We start from the raw sequence: 20660 nt of genomic DNA, 5'->3' as shown, positions 1-20660 counted from the left end.
TCATTTTTAAATTGTGCACATGGGGACAAATGTAATGCTGAGTTTTCCATCAGCCTATTTGTCTTGGGAGAATAACAGGCGGCAGCAGAGACGTATGGCTTTTTCTATAAGCTTTTATTAAGACAGAGAAGCATGCCAGTGGAAGCGACATGAGCGGCAAGGGGCCCCAACAAACAACAAGTGGTACAAATCTTTCTCTTATAATCTGATTTTAATGAGCAGCATATATCACTGCTACCGTGACACCAGGATTATAAGACAATGTGACAGAGCGATGCGGGCGAATGTGAGGTCTGTGTATAGACAGAAACACAATGTGAGTGGTAGTCAGGTGGATAGAAGCAAAAGATGTTGTTACTTCAAGAAATATCCAAGTGCAGAGTGACAGCTGATCAATAGAGGAACTGACAAATAGTAATATGAAAGCAAGATGATCATGACAAACTAGGATAAAACAGCCTACACTGCGTCCTATTAAGCAACTTCCCTAAATGCAACACTGCTTTTCTTCTCTCTGGGCAGGATTTTAATGCTCCTTATTATCCAGATGGGTGAAATCGTTCACTTTATATGCTATATTAGCCGCCATGCTAGAGCATATGAATGCGGCTCTGCATTAGCATGTTAAAGCCATTAGCCTCATGTGCCTGTGCCTGCTCCCGATGCAAGCTGGGAACGAGGAAATGAACCATAAGCGACACTACACGAGTGCAGTGAGATCTGGATGTGCCCACAGGGGGCAGAGGCCAGCAGGGGATTCATGCAAATGTATTAGATTTAAGGTAAAATAAAAGATAATGCTGCATATATCATGTATATTTCTCGTAGCAGAGGCGACATCAAAGCCTTATCTGTAGCAGATCTGACCTGTGGGAGTCCAGTGCCCCTTCAAAGAGAATGATATGTTTCAGTTGTACAGCCAGTGTTCACAGACACTGCCCTGAGAGGAGCAGTGCCTGGGAGCACTAATGCTGTGAGTCTGTTCTTGAGTCAGGACGATCTACCTTACAACATCCTACAAGAGAATGTACATTTTACAACCTCACAATGTTATGTTATGCTACAGTAAATACAATGTTTGGGAAATTATTACAGGCAATCAAATAAATGACAGGAAAAACATTAAATGCAAACTCATTGGCCCATACAGTAATATTATGCCACAGCAAGACATAGTGTACATCTTTTGTGTGCTACTTTGCTCACTGTAAAGCAGTTCACTTCAAGGCGTTTTGTTGGTTTAAGTTGTCTCCTCATAATTTCATTTGCAGTTGCTGATAGGATAATTTTTAACTTGGGAATGGGGTCATTTTTCACTGTCGAAGGCACACGCGTGGGCACTATAGCTTCTCTCTAAACGGCCCAATCAAAGGCTGTGCCTAAATTAAATTTAACCGAGCCCTGGGGTGCAGCTTCAAATGAAATGATAAAACAGAGAGAATATGAGAGTCGCTCTACGGTTGCACTCTGTCACTTTGAAAGTGTTTGGTTGTGGTTGTGATTGGATTAACACTCACCAATTCTAAAGGCACAAACAAATGTTGGGTGATAGTTTTCCACAGCAGGAGTCCTATTTTATTTGTGTCTTTGGTCTATATTATCCATGAAGCGTGAAACTCCCACAGTATCTCAGTGGTTCTCAGTCACTGAACAGCTACAACTGGTCACGTGATAGTGTGTCTGAAACAGCTGCTCATCACAAACACATTAGAAACAACAGAAGCCTATTTAAAACTAACATCATAATTGTCCAAGTCTGAAGGTCTCTATGAAACGAAAGGTAAAAGTGTGGCACTGCTGATGTTTTAGTGAGGTGCAATGTGTCAGAGTGGATACTGCAGGTGGCCTGCCTCTGACTACACTCCTGCCTGTCCTGTCTACATCACTGCGGGCTCTTTATGGCACCAATAATGGGTCTATATGAAACTATAAAAGCATGTACCATACAGCTCAGAAACAATGGTCCCCTCAAAGATGTGGATTAAGGTTTTCTCTGAGACTCTGTGGGCTAAAGTTTAAACGAGTTCAGAGTTTTTAGGTGGAATAGAAACAAAGATTAATAGTGCTTTTCTTATGCGCCGCAGCTTGTGTTCTCTGTCACCTCAGATTTGCCTGTTTTATTGGGAATATCACCCTACAGTAATCAGCGTCCTCTGCCTCAGGGCTTCAGTGCACAATTAGAGCTTTGTGCTGCCTCGCTAAATGCCAATTTGGGCTCAAAGACTGAGCACTAACAAGACTCTCCCTTTAATAATGCCTATGGCATCTGCTTAGGTGTGGAAAAGTCCGCCCTGCTGATGGTACAAGAACATGTTTTGTCTTTGGGAGCTGGAGACTTATTAGAGACCAATTTGGATGTGATGTGAATGTGAGTACATGAAATGCGTTTGCAACAACATCAATCATTTGGCCTTTTCACTCATAATTTGAATCAAAATGGTGTGTTATATTCATATATATCCTCAGGGACATTAGTATAGCAGCATTTGGAACAGCACAGCTTTTTAAAGGTGTTTGATGTTTGCAGATGTTTATATAGAAGCCCTGGTGTTAAATGTAGGTAATGGGCAAAAAGCCAGCGTTTGAGCCAAGTAGGGCTGCAACTAACGATTATTTTGGTAATCGATTAATCGACCGATTATTTTTACGATTAATCGATTAATCGCTTGGCTGTGAAAGGTGCATGGAAATTGTATTTTTTTCCATTTTTTTTATCACATAAAGCTAAAGTGGCGCCACTTGAGGACACGTGGATGGAGTAAACTTAAAGTAAACGTTTGTAGGAGGCTCTTTGTGCTAATTCTGCTTTGATTGGACGAGACAAAGACAGATATTTATGAAATTTATGATGTACAAAACGCTGCAGACCCTAACTTTAAAAAACAAAGTAGGTTTTCATCCAAAATACACAATTGTCATGTCTTTTTTGCTCAAATTTAGTCTGTGTTTACTAGAAAACGATTAATCGATTACTGGAATAGTTGACAACTATTTTAGTAATCGATTAGTTGTCGATTAATCGATTAGTTGTTTCAGCCCTAGAGCCAAGGCTGTCTCAGTTACAGGTCATTTCCTCTGCAGGTAAATCAGAGATCCTCCTCAGACTCTGGTGTTTAATGAAAAAGACTTAAACAATGTGTCTGCCTGAAAATAGCATCTATAAAAGCTCACACGACAAGAGATTACAGCTAACCACAGAATCATACTCGGTTCATGTAGATTACAAAAGGAAATCACATGCGCTCATAGAATGTCGTGATTTGCATAATAATGTGTTATGTTTTTGCGTCTGTCTGTAATGGATTTTTTTCTAAAGTTTTAAGTTATTTTGCTACCAAACTAATGGTGGTAGCAAAATCGAGAGTGGATGTCAAAAATCTAGCTGCCAAAACAATATTTCAAACATTAAAGAGCAACTGATTAACTTGTGTTACAGCTGAATCATTAAGGCTGGTAAATTCATAGACACTATTTGGTGTCAGATTTTTTTTTTTTTTGAGTGACAATGGTTGGTTTGTTTACCTGCTTGACCAGTTTCAGTTACTTCCAGTAGCATTTGTCAGAAGCGTCACGAGATGGTGAAGTGACGTGCATTACTCATTGCTCGTGTTCTACAAAAAGAAAAGTTGAAACTGTTAAAACAAAGAAGACTAGTTTGAACTTTTCCCAAAAGAATGAAAAAAAGTCTTAATTGGTTTAACCTCTTTACTAGCGCCGTCACCGGCAGTGTTGGGTAAGTTACTTTAAAACTGTAAAATATTCTATATTGTGATTACAGCTTTAAAAATGTAATATGTTTATTACATATTACTGTTTCAAAAATGTAGCTGAGTTACACTACTTTGAGTTACTTTTGACAGAATGCAAACTGAAAAAAATAATAATGCCACCGAGCAAAAGTGCAGTCAGATTTCCTTTTCCTTCACTTTTCTCTTGTTTTTTTGTTTTTTTTTAAATGAAATTAACTACACACAACTGCAGATCTTATACACCAAACTCCAACTTGATTTGGTGCTGCATTTTATTTGGGGGGAGTTTCGTTTCATACAGTTAAATGCTCTTGTAACTCAAGTTACTTGAAACGTAAAAAGCACTATATTTCTGTATTTTGTGTAAGTAATATGTTTTATTCCTTAGTTACTGAATAAAGTAATATATTTGTGTAACTCGTTACTTTTATAACACCTTACCCCCAACACTGTTCACTGAGTACATTTTCTCCAGTTTGGCTTTCCCCAAATCGGTCACTGCTTCATTTGAAAGCTAAGACCCACAAAACTGATCAAAACTGATCTTTTTCCTTGCATTGTTGCCGTGTTATTATCACTTTTTTGTTTCTGTTTTCTTGTGTTTTCATACTGGTTTGTGTCTCGATTTTGTTGCTCTTTTGTTGCATTTTCATTTCATTCTTTTCTCCAGAAGCTTTTATTTGGGTAATGCTAAACTGGAGAAAAGCTGCTCAGTTAAGGCGGGGGTTAAGAGGTTAATACAGTATTATATGAACTGGACACTTCAAGCAGTATAGCTACACAATCCCAAGTTTTCCTAAGTACCATCACATCCCAAATGTACCAAACCTTTTCATCTGGTGATACTTGCTCTTAAAGCAGCTGATTTTGTCTTGGCCTGATATCGATTCAGCTCAGGTAAAGGTGCGCCCGGGGCCTGTATACCCGACAGTCAGCACCTTACCTCTGCTCATTTGTTTTGCTGTAAAAGCGGGCCGTGTGCAGCTCTGTGGCTTTGTCAGCTAAAGATGCGAAAAGCCCTCAAAAGCACCTTCCTGGAGGTGTTTTGACTCCGCTGCCGTTAATCTATTCAGCGTCTGTCTGTGCACACTGCTTAATGTACAGGCCTGACAGGAGACCAGGGGGTCAGGCCAGACAGAATGAATGTGATCACGTCTGCTGCAGGTGAAGGGCTCCTCTGTGATATGGGCTTTGATTTCATGTCTGAGAGAAAATTGGCCAAACAAGGCGGTGTATTCTGTGAGAAATGACCCGATGCTGTTGCTATATTATATGAGGAGGGCTTGTTTGAGTTTTGCCGCGCCACGAACTAGGGCTGCGAGATCTGTCGTTTCAAAAGCACAAAAAGAACGGCCGCATTTGCTCAATCACAGAGACTGCAATGAAACAAAATATAAGGTTTCTGGGGGTCAATGTACAATAAACAACAGCACACAAATACAAATCCATTAGTTTTGCATTTTGACCTTTGATGATTCTTCTTTGTTGAGGCGTTGTTAACCAGTTAAAGCGCTGAAATATTATTATTTTTTAGTCTCCGAGTTTGGCATTTGGTGTCTATTTGAGCCCAACCCACTCTGAGTCACTGTGATCAGACACCACGAGTGACAGTAACATGACGCTAAATAGTGAGCTCTTTATTTTCGGTAAAAAGGCTGAGGCCATTTTTGTATCGAGTGCAAGTGTGAAAATTATTTAAAAATTGTATCTGCTGTAGAGTCATGTTTGTCCCAGTTGTTGTTGTTGTTGAAGAAGAAGCTCATGAGGTTCATTTCTTCAACACAGTTACTATAGTAGCTAGTTTCTCCAAAGTACAAGTAGATCTACCACAGTCCTGTCCACATCTGTCATGGTCCATCATGACCTACCATTACTGTACGTCAGATAATATATATGCATATTTTTTCAACCTTTATTTGCATCAATAATTATAAATGTTTTTTTTATGTATTTACTACATACTTTTGTTTCTGTATTTAGCTCATACAGCACATAAAGTTCTGTCTAAAGCAGATTCTCCCTGACTTCCTTCTTCACTTCTCAGTCTGTGACTGAAGAGCAATGAGGCCTCAGCCTTTTTACTGGAAACAAAGAGCACATTGTATTTAGTGTCATGTTACTGTCACTCATCTTGTCTGACCTAAAGTCTAAAAAAAGTCTAAAGTCAATTCACATTTACACTGAGAAGGTTGGAAGGGCACCCCCTTGTGTCAAAGTGTATCCAAATGCCTGGATCATAACCGTCCCACATGAGACCCTGCCGGAATGGTCTCTATGACAAAACCATGTACTTATTAATTAACATCCGCTGTACACTGCGCACTGGGGAGCGGATTTTTGTTGTGGCAACCTTAGATGGAAAGCAAAGAAGAAACATCCGATTAAGTGCGTTATGTTTGGAGGTTTTCTCAGCAGGGAACGGATCGTTAGTCACGTTGGACAGATCTTTTAAGTCTGACACTTCTTAATGAGTATTTTCTCTTTCAAAACAAGTTCATTTTTAGCTCGCAGGTGGTTGATGAAAGGCCCATTTATTTAGAAAAAAAAGTCTTGTCACACTATTTAGCACCTATTGTTATAGCTCCATTCACACCGCTTTACTGCTCCGTAAAATACCTCATATCAAGTGTTACTAATTAGCACATGCTTCCATACGACTATATACAGTGTTTGAGACTCTAGAGATCCATTACGTCCTTGTGGGAGACCGGGGATTTTCTATAAATATATCCACTAGTTTACACACAATGGATGAAAGGAAAGACATACATTATGTGTGTTGCTTCTTCCACCTCCACATTCTTAAGTACAGTGTTAGTTGGGTTATATTTCCGTTTTTCAGAGTCTGACAGTTTTTTCCTTGCTTGTCTTCATCCTATTTACTGGCTTATGTTCTGTTTTGAATGTGGCCTGAAAGGGTTTAGCTAAGGTTGCCTGTCGCTTACTGCTTTCAAAAGAGACATCCGATTCTTGCAGCAGCACTGGGAGTTGCCAGCTCCACTGGGGTATACTAGTGTCCGTTTGAATTAGCCAATGCACTTTGTAATCCATATTTTTATTTAATCCTGAGGAGGTAAGGGATTAGGCAGGTTTATCTGTGTATAAAGATCAGGAGGGATTAGGGAGTTAATCCCAGTTAAAACGACAAGAGATTTTGGGCATCCTTTTTTTCGGTGCAACTGTATTATTCAGCCCACTGACCCAAACATGTACTGGGGAGCTGAGCCATTTTATCAGAATACATGAAATAACACATAGCTTTACTCCTTTTGTCAACCAACTGATGTATTGTGGAATATAGGATTCACATTGTTGTTATCTGATTTGTTGCATTCATGTTATTTAAAGTGTTAAATTGTAAAGTGAGAATCCCCTTTGTCCTCAGCAGTGTTATGAGATTTACATATAAGCATATGGCTCATTGCCGAAACAAAAGCCTTCCCTATTTTGCAATCATATAAAGACACAGTAATGGGTATTGTAGTTTGGGAGTACGTATCTATTGTACCACAAAGCCCTTCCATTTCATATTCAATGTATTTCAGGGAGAAAGATATTGAATATGAATTGCACCTGCAATTGCACTTGAAACCACATAGTAACATTTTGTTAATTGCATTTGGTTTCATTCAAGTTTTCGTGGCTGTATTGTGGGCTCTTGTGACTTCTATTATTTTTTTACAAAACGATACATGGCTAATCATGCATATGTGTCAGTAGAAAAGTCAATGCTGTATCTTCATGCCTCAAAAATGATATTCAGGTTTACGTGCATCTAGCTCCATATAGGATTGCTCTTATCATGTAATTGTAAAAACATACACATGCGCTAGTAACATAGTGATACGTAATAATTTGAAGATAGGTATAAAATTGAATAATGGAAAATCCATTCATCCCACTGCATTGACGGTCAGATATGTGTAGATATGTGACTCCACCCAGAACCTGCTGCGGTGGAGGGAAGAAATAAAAGCTCCTATTCTTGTATTTTATGGTCTCGCCCCCCTCCCCCCTGTAATTCCGGTATGTCAGACACGTCGCCCCATTGTTAAATATCAATGCCATTCTTCATCCTAATGACCGCGTGTGAACAGCATCAACAATTGCTTCCGTCCTATTCTTCGGGCTTTAATCTCGACGGCCGCCGCCCACCGCTCTCGGACTATAGATAGGTAAATGGAGAATTCAACCGCGGTAACTCACCTTTTCATGACAGCCCTTGCCTCCAAATGGGAAATTATGGCGGCCAATATATTAAAGACGATTTCTTGTTACACTGTATGTCATGGTCAATTGATGCTACTTTTTGGCTACAGCAAATTGCCCCCTTTGTATTCCTGTTGGTGTTCCGCAGTCCACAGGAGAGCACCATTGTAATTGTAGTCATGTTATGAAATATGCTGCTTGATCTCGGCTGATTCCGATGATCAAAAAGCGGATGTGTCAAGGCTGCTGCGGCTAACTCAGCTCTTCGCCGCCAAACCACAGAACGGCACAGGCCCGCCCCCAGCCCTGTCCCATCTTATTTGTTTTCTTCTGAGCTTTTGTTTGATCCACTGAGTTTGTACGTTATAGATGTAGAGCACCGCAGACCCGTGAGCTGACTTTGTAAGTTTAGCTGAAGAGTTATTGCAGAAATCCTCAAAGTTGGAGCAAATCTCTTTCTGGTGTACAAGCTGCAGTGCTTTGAATCCCTTACATTCACAACATTGTGATGTGCCTAATCCTTTGGGTCAGTTTCAAGCCTGGATAAAAAGAGCATTGTTAAATCTTTCCCAGACGATTTAAGCCAAAAGCACGGGAGTTTTTTATCGCAGACAAAGGCACCAGGTACATACTTGGCCTCAGTACCAAAAAGAACAAAAAGAAGGTGTCATTTTGGGGTATATTTGGTGAGGTTTTAGATGTCTTTTGTCACACAACTCTCCCTGGTTGCCAGTGCAAGGTTGCCATTTTCATTTTTTTCCATCCAGAACATTCACTATTTTTGTGTCCTTGGGTGTAGAAAATGTCACCCCTATTGTCTAACTCAGTCAAATCAATATACAAATGAGTCAAATTCGCAACCCCAAACATAAAAAGAGAAAAGTCCCCGGCAATGTAAGTCAATGAATATTTGTACCTAGATGTGTGTGTTTGACAGTCTATAGCAGCACTACAGCTCTCCCCTCTCCTGTCACATCCCTGCAGTGATGGCCATGAACACCATATGGCGAAGCGTCAGCCTCTCACTCGGGGCTCTGTGTAAATGATGAGAGAGTTACCCTCTGCCCAGAGTGGTGTTAAATATCAGAGGTAGTTAGCGCAGCGCTGGCACTGTCTGCGCTCACCTGCAGCAGTGAGATACTGGGGCTTTCAGATCCGAGTTATTTCATATTAATCATTCGTACAAAGCAGCAACAGATAAACAGGCATCCATTAGTTTTCTCTGGCCTCAAAGAGGAAATTGTTATTGCAGTAAAATGTGGGTGTGATTTCAATTTAGATTTTAACTATCTTCAATATGAAAAAGGCAGTTTTATAAGCAAACAAAATTTGCAATTGAAAGAAGTCGAATTATTTAGAGTGAACTTGTAATGGGGAAAGCAGGGGCAAAGTTTCAGATTCAGAAAATGTAGTTCTATGTATTGTTGTGGTACACAGTGTTCACAGTCCAGGTCAACACTGAGCATAACAATGAGTCCGGTTCACTATGTAATTTTGCTGTTTTTTTGTGGGGAGTATCTAAACTATAGCATTTTTGAGAACTTTATTAAATAAGCAATCAGATAAACAATGTTTCCATTTGCTCTGATATGTAAAAAAAAAACGATAATAGTAAAAGAGCGATAATAACATTTATATGGGGATTAAGATATGTACTTGGGTGGAAATTTACAAAATTTGGCAGAAAATTCCATTTGGTTGTTCCAATCAAAAAAGCCAATGAAACCCTGGTCATATGTTTCATGGAGTTACCATAGTGATGACCAGAACTCCCCATTTACTCTAATGGGAAAATGGTATAACTGCACATTTTTACTAAATGACAAAGGCAAATGGAGTCAAGCCTGAAGGCAAGGATTTTATTTTCTAGGTGAAAACTAGGCTCTGCTATCATATTATATGAATCAGTAATAATAAAATGTATATGTACTGTAGGCCTAATTCCATGGTAAAGCAAGAAAGGTGCACCACGCCATGAGCTGTGACTATAAAAAGCTTCACATCACATCATCTGTTTGTAAAATATGGATTATTTTGATGCAACACTTCTCTTTAACAGTAGCTCATTATCGTGTGATTGTCTGATTGTTAAACATCACAAAACTGTGCGACGAACCAATTAGCCTGATATGATTGAGACAAGACAAGATCCACATCTACTTTGCCCAGCGATTACGACGGCATATCTTCCGTGCTAATGCGCGGTGAGTTCACTGTAGACTGATGGTGGAGGAATTTGGAGGATGCTGCGTGTTTCTCATCATTTCATCATCAAACAGCTCGTCTCTCCCGCTGAGACTGGGGCACTGAATGAGAGCTGCTAGAACAAGGGCCTGTGTTGCAGGACATTAGATCACTGACAGCAACATGTGAGAACAAGATGGAATAATGTGAGTTTGAAAATTAGCAAGTTAAAAGGTTGTGGGTGGAATCGTTGCAAGTCCACACGGCAAGACCACATACACTTCATAATAGTCGGATCAAGACTGAGCCAATTCCAGTTAGAGAAAGACTTGTGAAATCCAAGTTTGTGTGGCCGTATGGTGTTAGGCTGCGTACAGTGTTACATCATATCAGGGGTGTCTGTTGAAAACCTACGGGTCAGAACCCTCCATGTATCAAACATATGGAGAACTAAAAATCACTGAATTATTAACAAAGTGTAAAATTATTTAATTCTTTTTATATTGTCTTAAGTCTTTTTAGTCCTCTGTACAAACAGGGGTTACAAGGGCTTCTTCAGACTGAGATCAAAATGAGGTTTCTTGCTATTATGAAGGGCTATTAAATTGCTACTTTGTCAATAATCGACAAAAGTTTACTGCAGAATAATGTTAAACCCTTATTATTATACGTCCCTTCACAATGCAAGTAGAACACTCCATTGACTTGAATGGGATTTTCCAACGTTCTAACGGTCATTATTTTCTGCTAGAGGACCTCTGAAAAAAATAATGACCGCTGCCAATGGCAACCGAGTTCGTGCTTGTAATACAGGTCTTTCATATCACCCCGCTCATAGTAGTAGAGGACACTATCTCTGTCCCCGTCCCTGCGAGAGAGGTTGGGGGAATGGCTCGTGAAGTTAGCGATTTTCAACTTACCCAGAGATTCACCCCCATTCCTCGTCTCCGATTGCACCTCATTTAAGTAGCTAGGCTAGCAATGAGTAGCTAGCCTTGCTGCTACTAGCCTAGCCACGCTGCCTGGAATCACAACATGCAAAGCGCAAATTTTGGGAACTATTTGCCGCGGAAATCATTAAATAAACCTTTCGGCCTTCATAAAAGTGTGTGAAGTTTATTTTGTGTGTGTTCAGTTGGCAAATAGCCGTATGATACTTATACCATGGTCTGGGTGAATACTAAATTCTGATTGGCGAACTGGCGTGCGTTAAAACTGTTAGTCCGGCAACAGCTAGATCATTTTCTATATCACTCTAGTGTTGTTGTTTCCATAGTAACGACAAACTTGAGTTGGAACTAGTTTCAGGTAAAACAGCACTTCGTGGAGGAACACCACTCTACTTGTTGTGGTGTTCTTGCCTCCACGTCGTGCATTAAAACTGTATAATGCACGGCTCCTCGTTGTTTAATCCTTACTTAACTACTACTGAAATGACCTTATTTTCCCAAGTCGGAGAAACATACTCATTTGAATGCTGTTAACATAAACACAGCAACTTTACATCCACAGCATAATGATTTACCATATAGTTCAGCGTGCCTTGTTTCAAACTTTGATGGATGGAGGTCGTGTCATGAAGTCTTTAGCATCTTTGCCGATCCTGGTTTGAAATAGTTCCAATGCAGCCGATTTTATAAAGTGATCTTCGTGCCTCTCTCAGGACCTCAAACACTCCGTCAGCCGCAGTTGCTCTTCTAGTTAACCAATCATTGTCAGGAGGAAATGCCACGCTCAATAATGCATGCCTCATTTCAGAGACCATTGCCCTTTTGGCTACCTGGTCTCCTCGCTGCTGCAGTGATTAGAGCATCTCCACTCAGCGCCTCCTTAAAGCCATAATTCACAAACCACTGGATCATTTTCTGGAGGGGCTACATGTGATTAGCATTAGCCCGGAGAGATAACTTGACCTCTGGAGTGCACATTGGTTTCTTGTCCTTGAAACAAAAGCATTGTAAACTCTGCACAGAGCATACTCCAGATCAGCTATTATTCAAGTTTGACCAATTCTTGTAAAGATTAGAAAACAATAACTCTATTCAAAATAAACACTGTAATTGTGTTTTACAGATACGTTTACAAATTATGCATTAAGGCACTTATCAAAAAACAATTGTCCTCAAAAGTTTACGTAGTCTGGACGTAGTCAGACAATGTGAATGATAACACAACGAGTTTTTATTCACTGTTAGTTAGTGGTTGTGTTGGCTTATAGGTCAGTGAGTTTTTGGGCTCCTGACAGACTCTTCATCCAGTGCTGCACTTGCATTTCTGCATTCTGAGTCATGAGGAAAGCAAAAGACTTGTCAGAGGATCTGCAAGAAAAGGTAGTTGAACTGTATAAAATGCCAAAGGGTTATAAAAAAGATATCCAAGGCGCTGAGAGTATTAATCAGCAGTTGTTGAAACCAAACCACGGTCAGGTCAACCAACAAAAATTTCGATAACAACTGGCAGGAAAATTGTGGATGCAAAGAAAAACCAAGAGGTAAATTAAGCTGAAACACAGTACTCTTGTGTAGCTGTTGTGTAGCTGTTTCAGGAGGCACAATGAGGAAGTACTTAATGAAACGGGCCAAGTCACCAGAAGAAAGCCAGTACTTCACAAATGCCACAAAGTATCCGCTTGGAATATGCCAAACAGCACAGAACAGCCTGAACATTTCTGAAACAATGGCATTTGGAATGATGAAACAAAAATAACCATAAACGTTACATTTGGAGGAGTCAACAAAGCCTGTGATGAACAGTGCACCACTACTACAGTGAAACATGGAGGTGGATCACTGATGTTTTGGGGATGTGTGAGCTACAACGCTCCAGGGAACTTGGTCAGCATAGATTTCAGGATGAATGCAGCATGTTATTAAAGAATACTGGAGGAAAAGTGCCTCTCATCAGACTTGAAGCTGTGCATGAGACACAGGTCCCAACATGACAACGATCCAAAGCACAAGGCCATGTCGACCTCTCATTGGCTACAGCAGAACAAAGTGAAGGTTCAGGAGTGGCCATCTCAGTCTCCTGACCTCAATATCCCTGAACCACTTTTGGGAGATCTCAAACGTGCAGTTCATGCAAAAATTTACAGGAACTGGAGGCAAAAAGAATGGCCAGTTTTACCATATTGGTTTTACTAATAAAGAGGTCCATCCACATAATCCAAGCTGTCATTGATGTCAAAGGGGGCAATACACAGTATTAAGAACTGGTAACTATGTAAACTTTTGATAAGGGTCATTTTGGTAGTTTATTTTGTCATTATGATTCAAAAAGAGTAAACTCAGTTTAACTCATAAATGGCTTCGCACAACCACAAAAAAATGTAATCTTTCATATTCTCAGAAAAAATTCTGTCAGGGTATGTAAACTTTTGAGCACAGCTGTATTGTTCATAACAGATTGACATGAAAAAGGATTTAAAGAGCAATATTTTTCACCTTTGGTAGAGTATCACAGTAGTATTATAGTAGTATTGTAGTAGCATAGACTCACTGTAGTAATGAAGGAGTATCTACTTCACCATCAGGTATCAAGGTATTGATCTGACTGAAACAGAGCTGCTTTTATTAGGCATTAAATAACAATATACGGAGAAACACAGAAGAGGGCAGTAGAGGTTAATGGAAAACACGCATGCCATATTTCTTTAAATCTTTACAGTGTTTCCTGCCCTGATAGATAAGGAAGATGAACTGCTCTGTATCTTATCATGTCCCATAGCTGCGGTTTACCCTCTTCAATAATGCATCGCTCTGATAATGTAGTGAGGACCTTGGCAACCTGGTGAAGGATGTCTTCAAGTCAAATAAAACATTTTTATTATTATTTTTTTTTAAGTGAGACCAATTGAAGACTAGCTAGTGCAAAAGGCATGCGGTGATGTTACGCATAAGTCTAAGTGGGACACTTCACCAACCACAGCATTGTGAGCTCAACTCCCAGCCCCTCACATTTGCTGGGGTTCTCTTCCGCTCTAATTAAGTCTATTGCTATCTTATAATATCTTGGAGAAATAAAACAAACAAACAACTCTTTTGTGAACACATTTGAATAAATCAATCAATCATTTTGACACATGCAAATGCCTCGTTGCTCACTGTGTTTTGTACATTATGTATCGCACCGCTTTCGTGAAGCAGCAGGGATACCTAACAACACATCCTCCCTAATAGTGAAGACTATCACTCCAAACTTCCATTGTGGTCAATCGTTTCCAAACCATTGAGGCAGATGACTTCCCTGTCTCTCCACTGTTTTTATGAGCTCCACAGTGGCTCTAACCTTCTAATGATTATGCTCCAGCTCGAGCCACAGCAGGACGCCCGTGTAATTTCCGTCCTTATGCGGAAAGATGACAGGCGCGCAGGCAGCTGGAGTGCAGTCTGATTGGGAAGCGGATACGCTGTCTTGTTGTGTTCACTTGGATGGACTCTGTCTGCCTCTGAAGTGAAGTGACTGAAGAGAGCGGATTTTGTTCCACTTCAGAAAGTACAGTTGGACGTTTAGCACTAGCTTTATGTGCTTCTACTACAAAAGTGGACAACAGTGGAAGTGGCTTGTCGAGATTTTGCGATATAGACCTTCTGAGGTGCTTTGAAAACAGAAGATTTACCACAATAATCAAATGCTAAAAGGCCATGTGTAACAATTATCACAAATGTCATCATCAAAGCTGTCACTCTAACGCAGTGAAAGCAGCAATTACAGGGAGAAAATGGTACTTAGCCCCAACACACTTTGTACCTATTAAAGCTGGAGTGGACAGACACAATCTGTGGTAAATCTATGTATTTTACTACTAATTTGTTTTGTTTGTTTGTTAATGAAAGATGGATTAAAGAATATTGGTAATACTTTATATTAAGATTAATTCCTTGTAAAGATATCAATAAGCTGCTTATTATACTGTTATCTATTACCATACTAGTAGGCCATGAATAATCAGCATATTGATGGCAGACCCTAACCCTGTAACCCTTAACAGATTTCTAATGCTTATTAAAAAATAACGAGTACCCCTAAAGATAAAGCGATATCAGAATATCTTGTTATTGTCTTGGAAATGTGAGAAGCTTCTGATCTTGTGCCATCCAAAGATCTCCTACATTTTATTTAAGTCAAACAACTACTTTTCAAAACTCTTTCACACTATTTCAGTTTGTGTGATTAAATTCACGACTCTTGCCATTTTGGAATTTTGAATTTTACCACCTGCCTTAACCAAGCACATTTTCTCCAGTTCAGCTTTACCCAAATCTAAAAGGTTACAGAGTAGCGCCTCATTTGAAAGCTAACACCTACAAAACTGATCTAGAAGGATCTTTTTCCTGGCACTGTTACCACGTTGTCGTCATTTTTCAATTTTGTTTCAGTGTTTTTTTGTTGTGTTTTCATAACTTTTTTTCTTGCATTTTGTTCCATTTTCAAGGTTTTTTTTGTCAATTTTTGGTTGTTTTTTGTGTGACTTTTTCATCCTTGTTTTGTCTCGTTTTGTCTTGTTTTTGTCGCTGTATTTTGACACTTTTTTCAAGAAGCTTTTAGATGCGGTTAAAGTTGAACTGGAGAAAATGCGCTCGCTTCAGGCGGGTCTTCAGAGGTTAAAAGGAAAAAAAAAAAAGTTAACTAATGAAATGTTTTCTCTCCGCAGAGGCATACCCGGGAAGAAATGTGGGACCATTGTTTTGTCTGTGGAAGAGCTGAGCAACTGCAGAGTGAGTCAAAATTCCTCATCTTATTTTTTGGGGGAAAAGCTAATCTGACAAACATGTCTGGTTGCTCTAAGATTGGCAATCAAAACACACTAGTGGTCTAAGTTGAAGCAGAGAAATTGCCTCCTGGCTGGAAATGTAAAGAATAACCTTAGAAGTACTTAGAAAAAACAAGGGGATAAAAAGTGATGAGAGACGAGAGACATCAGCAAATTGTCAGAGTTCAGTGTTCTGCCAAATGTGTAGCAGCCTTAACCTTTTATAGGGCACATAAAGTGACTTTTTTTTGTAATTTCCGCACACTTTACATATGGCCTCCCTGCTGCACATCAGTAAGGTAAAGATGCACGTTGTCCTCACTCAGCCAATCAGATGAGAGATCACCCTACATCATTGATCCCACCTCTGTGGCATTTGACCAATCAGCAGAGACCGGTCAAGCTCTCAATTTCCTGTTTTCAATGAAGTCTGAAAAAGTCTGGCTAAATTTATGGAACATTTCTTTACATAACTTGAAAATTAACCATAGTAAGTTGACGAATCTCACACACGCTCACATTTTTTTGGATTGAATAATTGTGCTAAATGATGATTCATGTGTTGGTTTTGGAGGACATAGTGAAATCAGTGAAATCACAGAATGAAAAAGGCAGGCACCCTAGTTGATCATAGTTGTTCACTTAAACCTGAAGTTAATTAGTTTTGTCTATATTTGGGCATGCCTGTTGCACCTATTATTCATACTTACAGTGTTTTCTTGACAAAAGAACTAATAAACCTGAAGACTATGTTTTTAAGTTGCCAAAGGTTATTTTTAGTCAAATAATACTGGAGGTGACTGACCCCGCCCACTGCACATTAAGCTCAATTACATTACAAAAGCTCTTGCCTATGACAGGTGTGATCATTCAAACATCAATATCACAAAACACAACGTCTCCTGAATACCCGCACCCCCGAGACCTGAAAGTACTTATTATATATTTTATATATAAACCTTTGTATTTTTTTTTTTACTACTTAAAGGAACAGGCCAGGAACGCCCTTTTTTCATGCTGAAGTATGTTCTTACCTGAGCTTAGACGAGTTGATAGGTACCTGTCTGGTCTTTGTGTGTGCCCTCAACAACACATAAGAACATGTCTCAGTATGGGAAAACGGTGGCCTGTTCCTTCAACTAATTATGGTAACTTCGCTCACATTGATTTTCTGCATGATAATGAAAAATTAAAAAAAAAAAAAAAATCAACAGAAACAAACTTGTTTTATGTCCCCCAATAACATAATTAAGTTGAAATTTTTATTTCAAAGTATTTCAGTGAGTGCTATAAAGGGTTTACCATCAGCTGCACCAAACTGTTTTATCACCGAATGAATAGAAAAACAAAGTCCAACATTTTATTCAAGAGTAACATTTGAATCACAGCTTTTAAATTAATTGCTTTGTGCCTACCAATCTAAAACAAACTAACATTCCTTTAAAAATATGAAATGTTGTGATGTAGCTGTACAGTGCACCCTATCAAGCCCTAACAGCTGAGATATATTGATTTCATTAATTGTAATAAAGTTATTTTATGGGCTGTGTAAACACAACTTTATTGATCTGACATTAGCCAAGCTCCATCTTATGAAATGATAATGACCAATGTAAACCTTTCTCTTAGATAAAGTGCAACTGATCGTAGGACATTGGAAAACCACATCATGTACCAATAGCTGGCCAAAGACTGTATAAATTACTTTAGATGTTGCAAATCAACAAGCCGAGAGCATTTTATTGATCCATTTGTTCATAATTTAATTGTTACAAGTGTTTCTCTGCATTCCCCTTTCTATTCAACGCTCCGTTTTACAGATGACTTCATTAACACAGCTGCTGATGTATTACGGGCTGTCGCTGTGCAATTGTATGAGACATCTTAAAGGAAATTGCGTGTGTGGCAAGAATTATATTAGTGTTCTTTGCGCTGTTTACAAGCGCTCTGAACTGAAGTAGGATGGCTAATAGCCTTGCCCCGGATGTCGCATTGCTATCCGTCTCTCGCAAAACGCCGCTGAATATTCTACGCCTTTGAACATCCAGCTTAATGAGGGACTGTTTATCCCAATCACTGAAACGGCAATTTTGTCCTGTTTGCAATGCCTTAACCCATTCATCTGTTTAAATAAGCCATGCTCGCTAATGTCCATTGGCTTTCTATCCACAACGCTAAATGAACATAGTAAATAATGGTGCTCAGAGGCTGCCACTGGAGAAAGCAGAGGGGCTCATTGACCACAAAACTAACAGGGGCGTTAAAGCAATCCACCGTCGCCGTGCCTGTCTGAGAATTAGGGACCTGAGGTATGACCCTGGCCATTTAAATGGTTTAAATGCTCAGCACGAATGAGCAGGTTAGACGTGGCGGGGTGTGCGGTCTACCTGAAGGTGTTAATGGTGTCCTTGAACTGCGAGGAAAAAAACACTGTAAAAATAGGTGCAGGTCATCCTCTAGCAAACACCAGAGAGGGAACACAAAGAAGTCGAGGAAATGAAAAACACCCTTAGTACATCATAAATGAGGGGAAAAAATATTCAAGTTCAGCGGTGTCATTTTGTTTTTGGTTCGGTAAACTGAATGCCATTGTTACGAGGTAATGCTCCAGAGTATTACAATTTATGACAGAGTTTTTTGTCAACAGTGACCTTTAAAACCTTTTTGATTTAAGAATACAATTGTTCCAAAGGGTCAGGTCTAGAAACTCTTGGTTGCATCGCACCTTATATTCCAAGGTGGTAGTATGACAATAGTATTCATTAAAAAAAAATAGATAAGCATAAGTAAAAGATCTAATAGAACGAGGCCAAGTGGACCCTTGTGTAAGCAAAAGGTGGCTAAATAAGAAGAACTTAATTTGGTCTGCTGATTGTAGCGATGCCCCCGATTTTTTGTTGTTATGTTCAAAGGCAGGGACTTCCGACTACAAAGAGGGACAGTCAAAATAATAAAACTCCCAGGCCGAAATGAGGTCCCCCAGCACGTCACTGCTTTGGTCTGCTTTAAAAATCATGCCTTTATTTCTCTGATGAACACTCCAGTTATATTTGGACACATACAGTATCTAATAACCTTATGAAAGAGAGCCTACACATCATCCTCAGAATTGTCATTGTTGAGATGAGGGGGCACTGTGAGTCATCAGGTGAGCTGTTAGCACCAACACTGAAAAGCACCTCTCCATGCAGCCATTTTCTCATATAAATGCAAATGATGACACCTGCTACAATAAGCATCTCCTCTGTCAGCCGCTCAATTAGAGGGCCACGGCTCTGACATGTCACTCTAGACCTCTCGTGTTTATTGTGAGTTAACCCTGAACTCAAAGCTGTAGTTTCTCCATAAAGGAAAATGGTAGACCATTCGTCTCAATCGGGTATAGGGATCGCTGTTAACAGTGATGGAGAAAACGGTTCATAAAGCCCTCAGAGCTCTTTCAATTCTTTGATGTTATGTAGCAGTCTCTCTATATCACGTACAGTTATTTTCTGTTACTCTAAATTGATAAAATAATAAGAGAAATGTACAAGTGTGGAAAGGATTCCTATGTAAGATCTTAGTTGAGGTTTTCAATTGTTTTTTGAGATTCATAAAATAAAAATTGCCATTCTTTGGCCGTGATGCGGAAAGATCCCCTATGAAAGACTGGGTGTATTTGTTGTAACAGTAACACAATACTTCAACAACATAAATAGAAGAGTATAAATCGAGGATATACGTATGATGTCAGGACGTAGTAACATGATGACAGTTTGCCTTCCATCACGGTTTCAGCAGCAGATTGAGGGCAACACTGTAAAGTAATAGTTTGATTTGACACTCAATTTACAATGTTGAATTTCATTTTCATTTCAATTTAAAAACATGCATGCCCTCTGTACTTCCGCGAACCCTCTGCATGTTGTGACCAATAATCTAGGCCCCAGGTAAACAGCTGGAGGGGACTGACTTGGGGGCAGGAGCTCTCGCGATCTTTTGGATTAGGCTGAATCAGTGGAAACTTGGATCAAAGACTCCTCTCCTCTGGAGGGTATCTCTCTGGCTCTGACTGTACGGCATGCTGCCCAGTGGCTGCACTACAGCGGTCCCGATACAAGTCCAAATAATGTGCTTTGAACTAATCCAAACTAGATTGATATAAAACAGGCTAAAAACAGATTGTTTCCATGATCGACTGTTTGATATTGATTGATTTACCAGGTAGTCAAACATGAGCTTTCATTTCGTTAGTTCCTCTTCTGAATGCTTGATTTTGCTAACCCACTGCAAAATGGCATTGTCAATGTCTAAGCATGTTTCATATCGCAGGCATGTGTTTTATCAGAGTTTAGTTGTTTTGCTTTGTAATAATTGAAAGCTGTGCTTACATTTTGAGCAGAGATTTGGTTCTCGGCTTCTTACATCAAACATACTGCTGCTCAAATGTTATTTCTCCTGAACACAGGGTGGAAGTCCTTCAGCAAATGGCAAATTCAACAAAAACAGACCAAGGCCTAGAGGACAATGGACTCAGGAGTTACTGTAGTTGTCAGGCAGCCACACACCTCTGCTCCATGAGTCACCGGGGTCATACAGTTCTTACAAGTGTAGTACATAAACTGGGAATTGACAGATACCGCAAAATAAAGCTCAAACATATTAAATAAATGACCAAATTAGTTTGCCGTAAGTCTACATTTCTGACTGGGATTAACAACATAATGCAGCACCACCAAGTTTAGTATAAACTTAAACATACCACAAGACACTGTCACATTTTTGTT

The 20660-nt window shown here is 39.5% G+C and overlaps 1 protein-coding gene across 2 annotated transcripts in view; it reads left to right on the top strand.

Moving 5' to 3' along the window:
• cpne5a (copine Va) overlaps window positions 1-20660 on the top strand; it is a 102400-nt gene that overhangs the window by 43620 nt on the left and 38120 nt on the right. For both annotated transcript variants that reach the window (XM_079558175.1, XM_079558174.1), the window contains one exon: window positions 15796-15859. In XM_079558175.1, the coding sequence (XP_079414301.1) occupies window positions 15796-15859 (64 nt within the window). The remainder of the gene's footprint in view (window positions 1-15795; window positions 15860-20660) is intronic.

Source organism: Gobius niger (assembly GCF_951799975.1).
Source record: "Gobius niger genome assembly, chromosome: 6".
In the NCBI taxonomy this organism is placed as follows: domain Eukaryota; kingdom Metazoa; phylum Chordata; class Actinopteri; order Gobiiformes; family Gobiidae; genus Gobius; species Gobius niger.
Note: the sequence above shows the minus strand (reverse complement) of the source record. Positions and strands in the feature narration are given on the sequence as shown.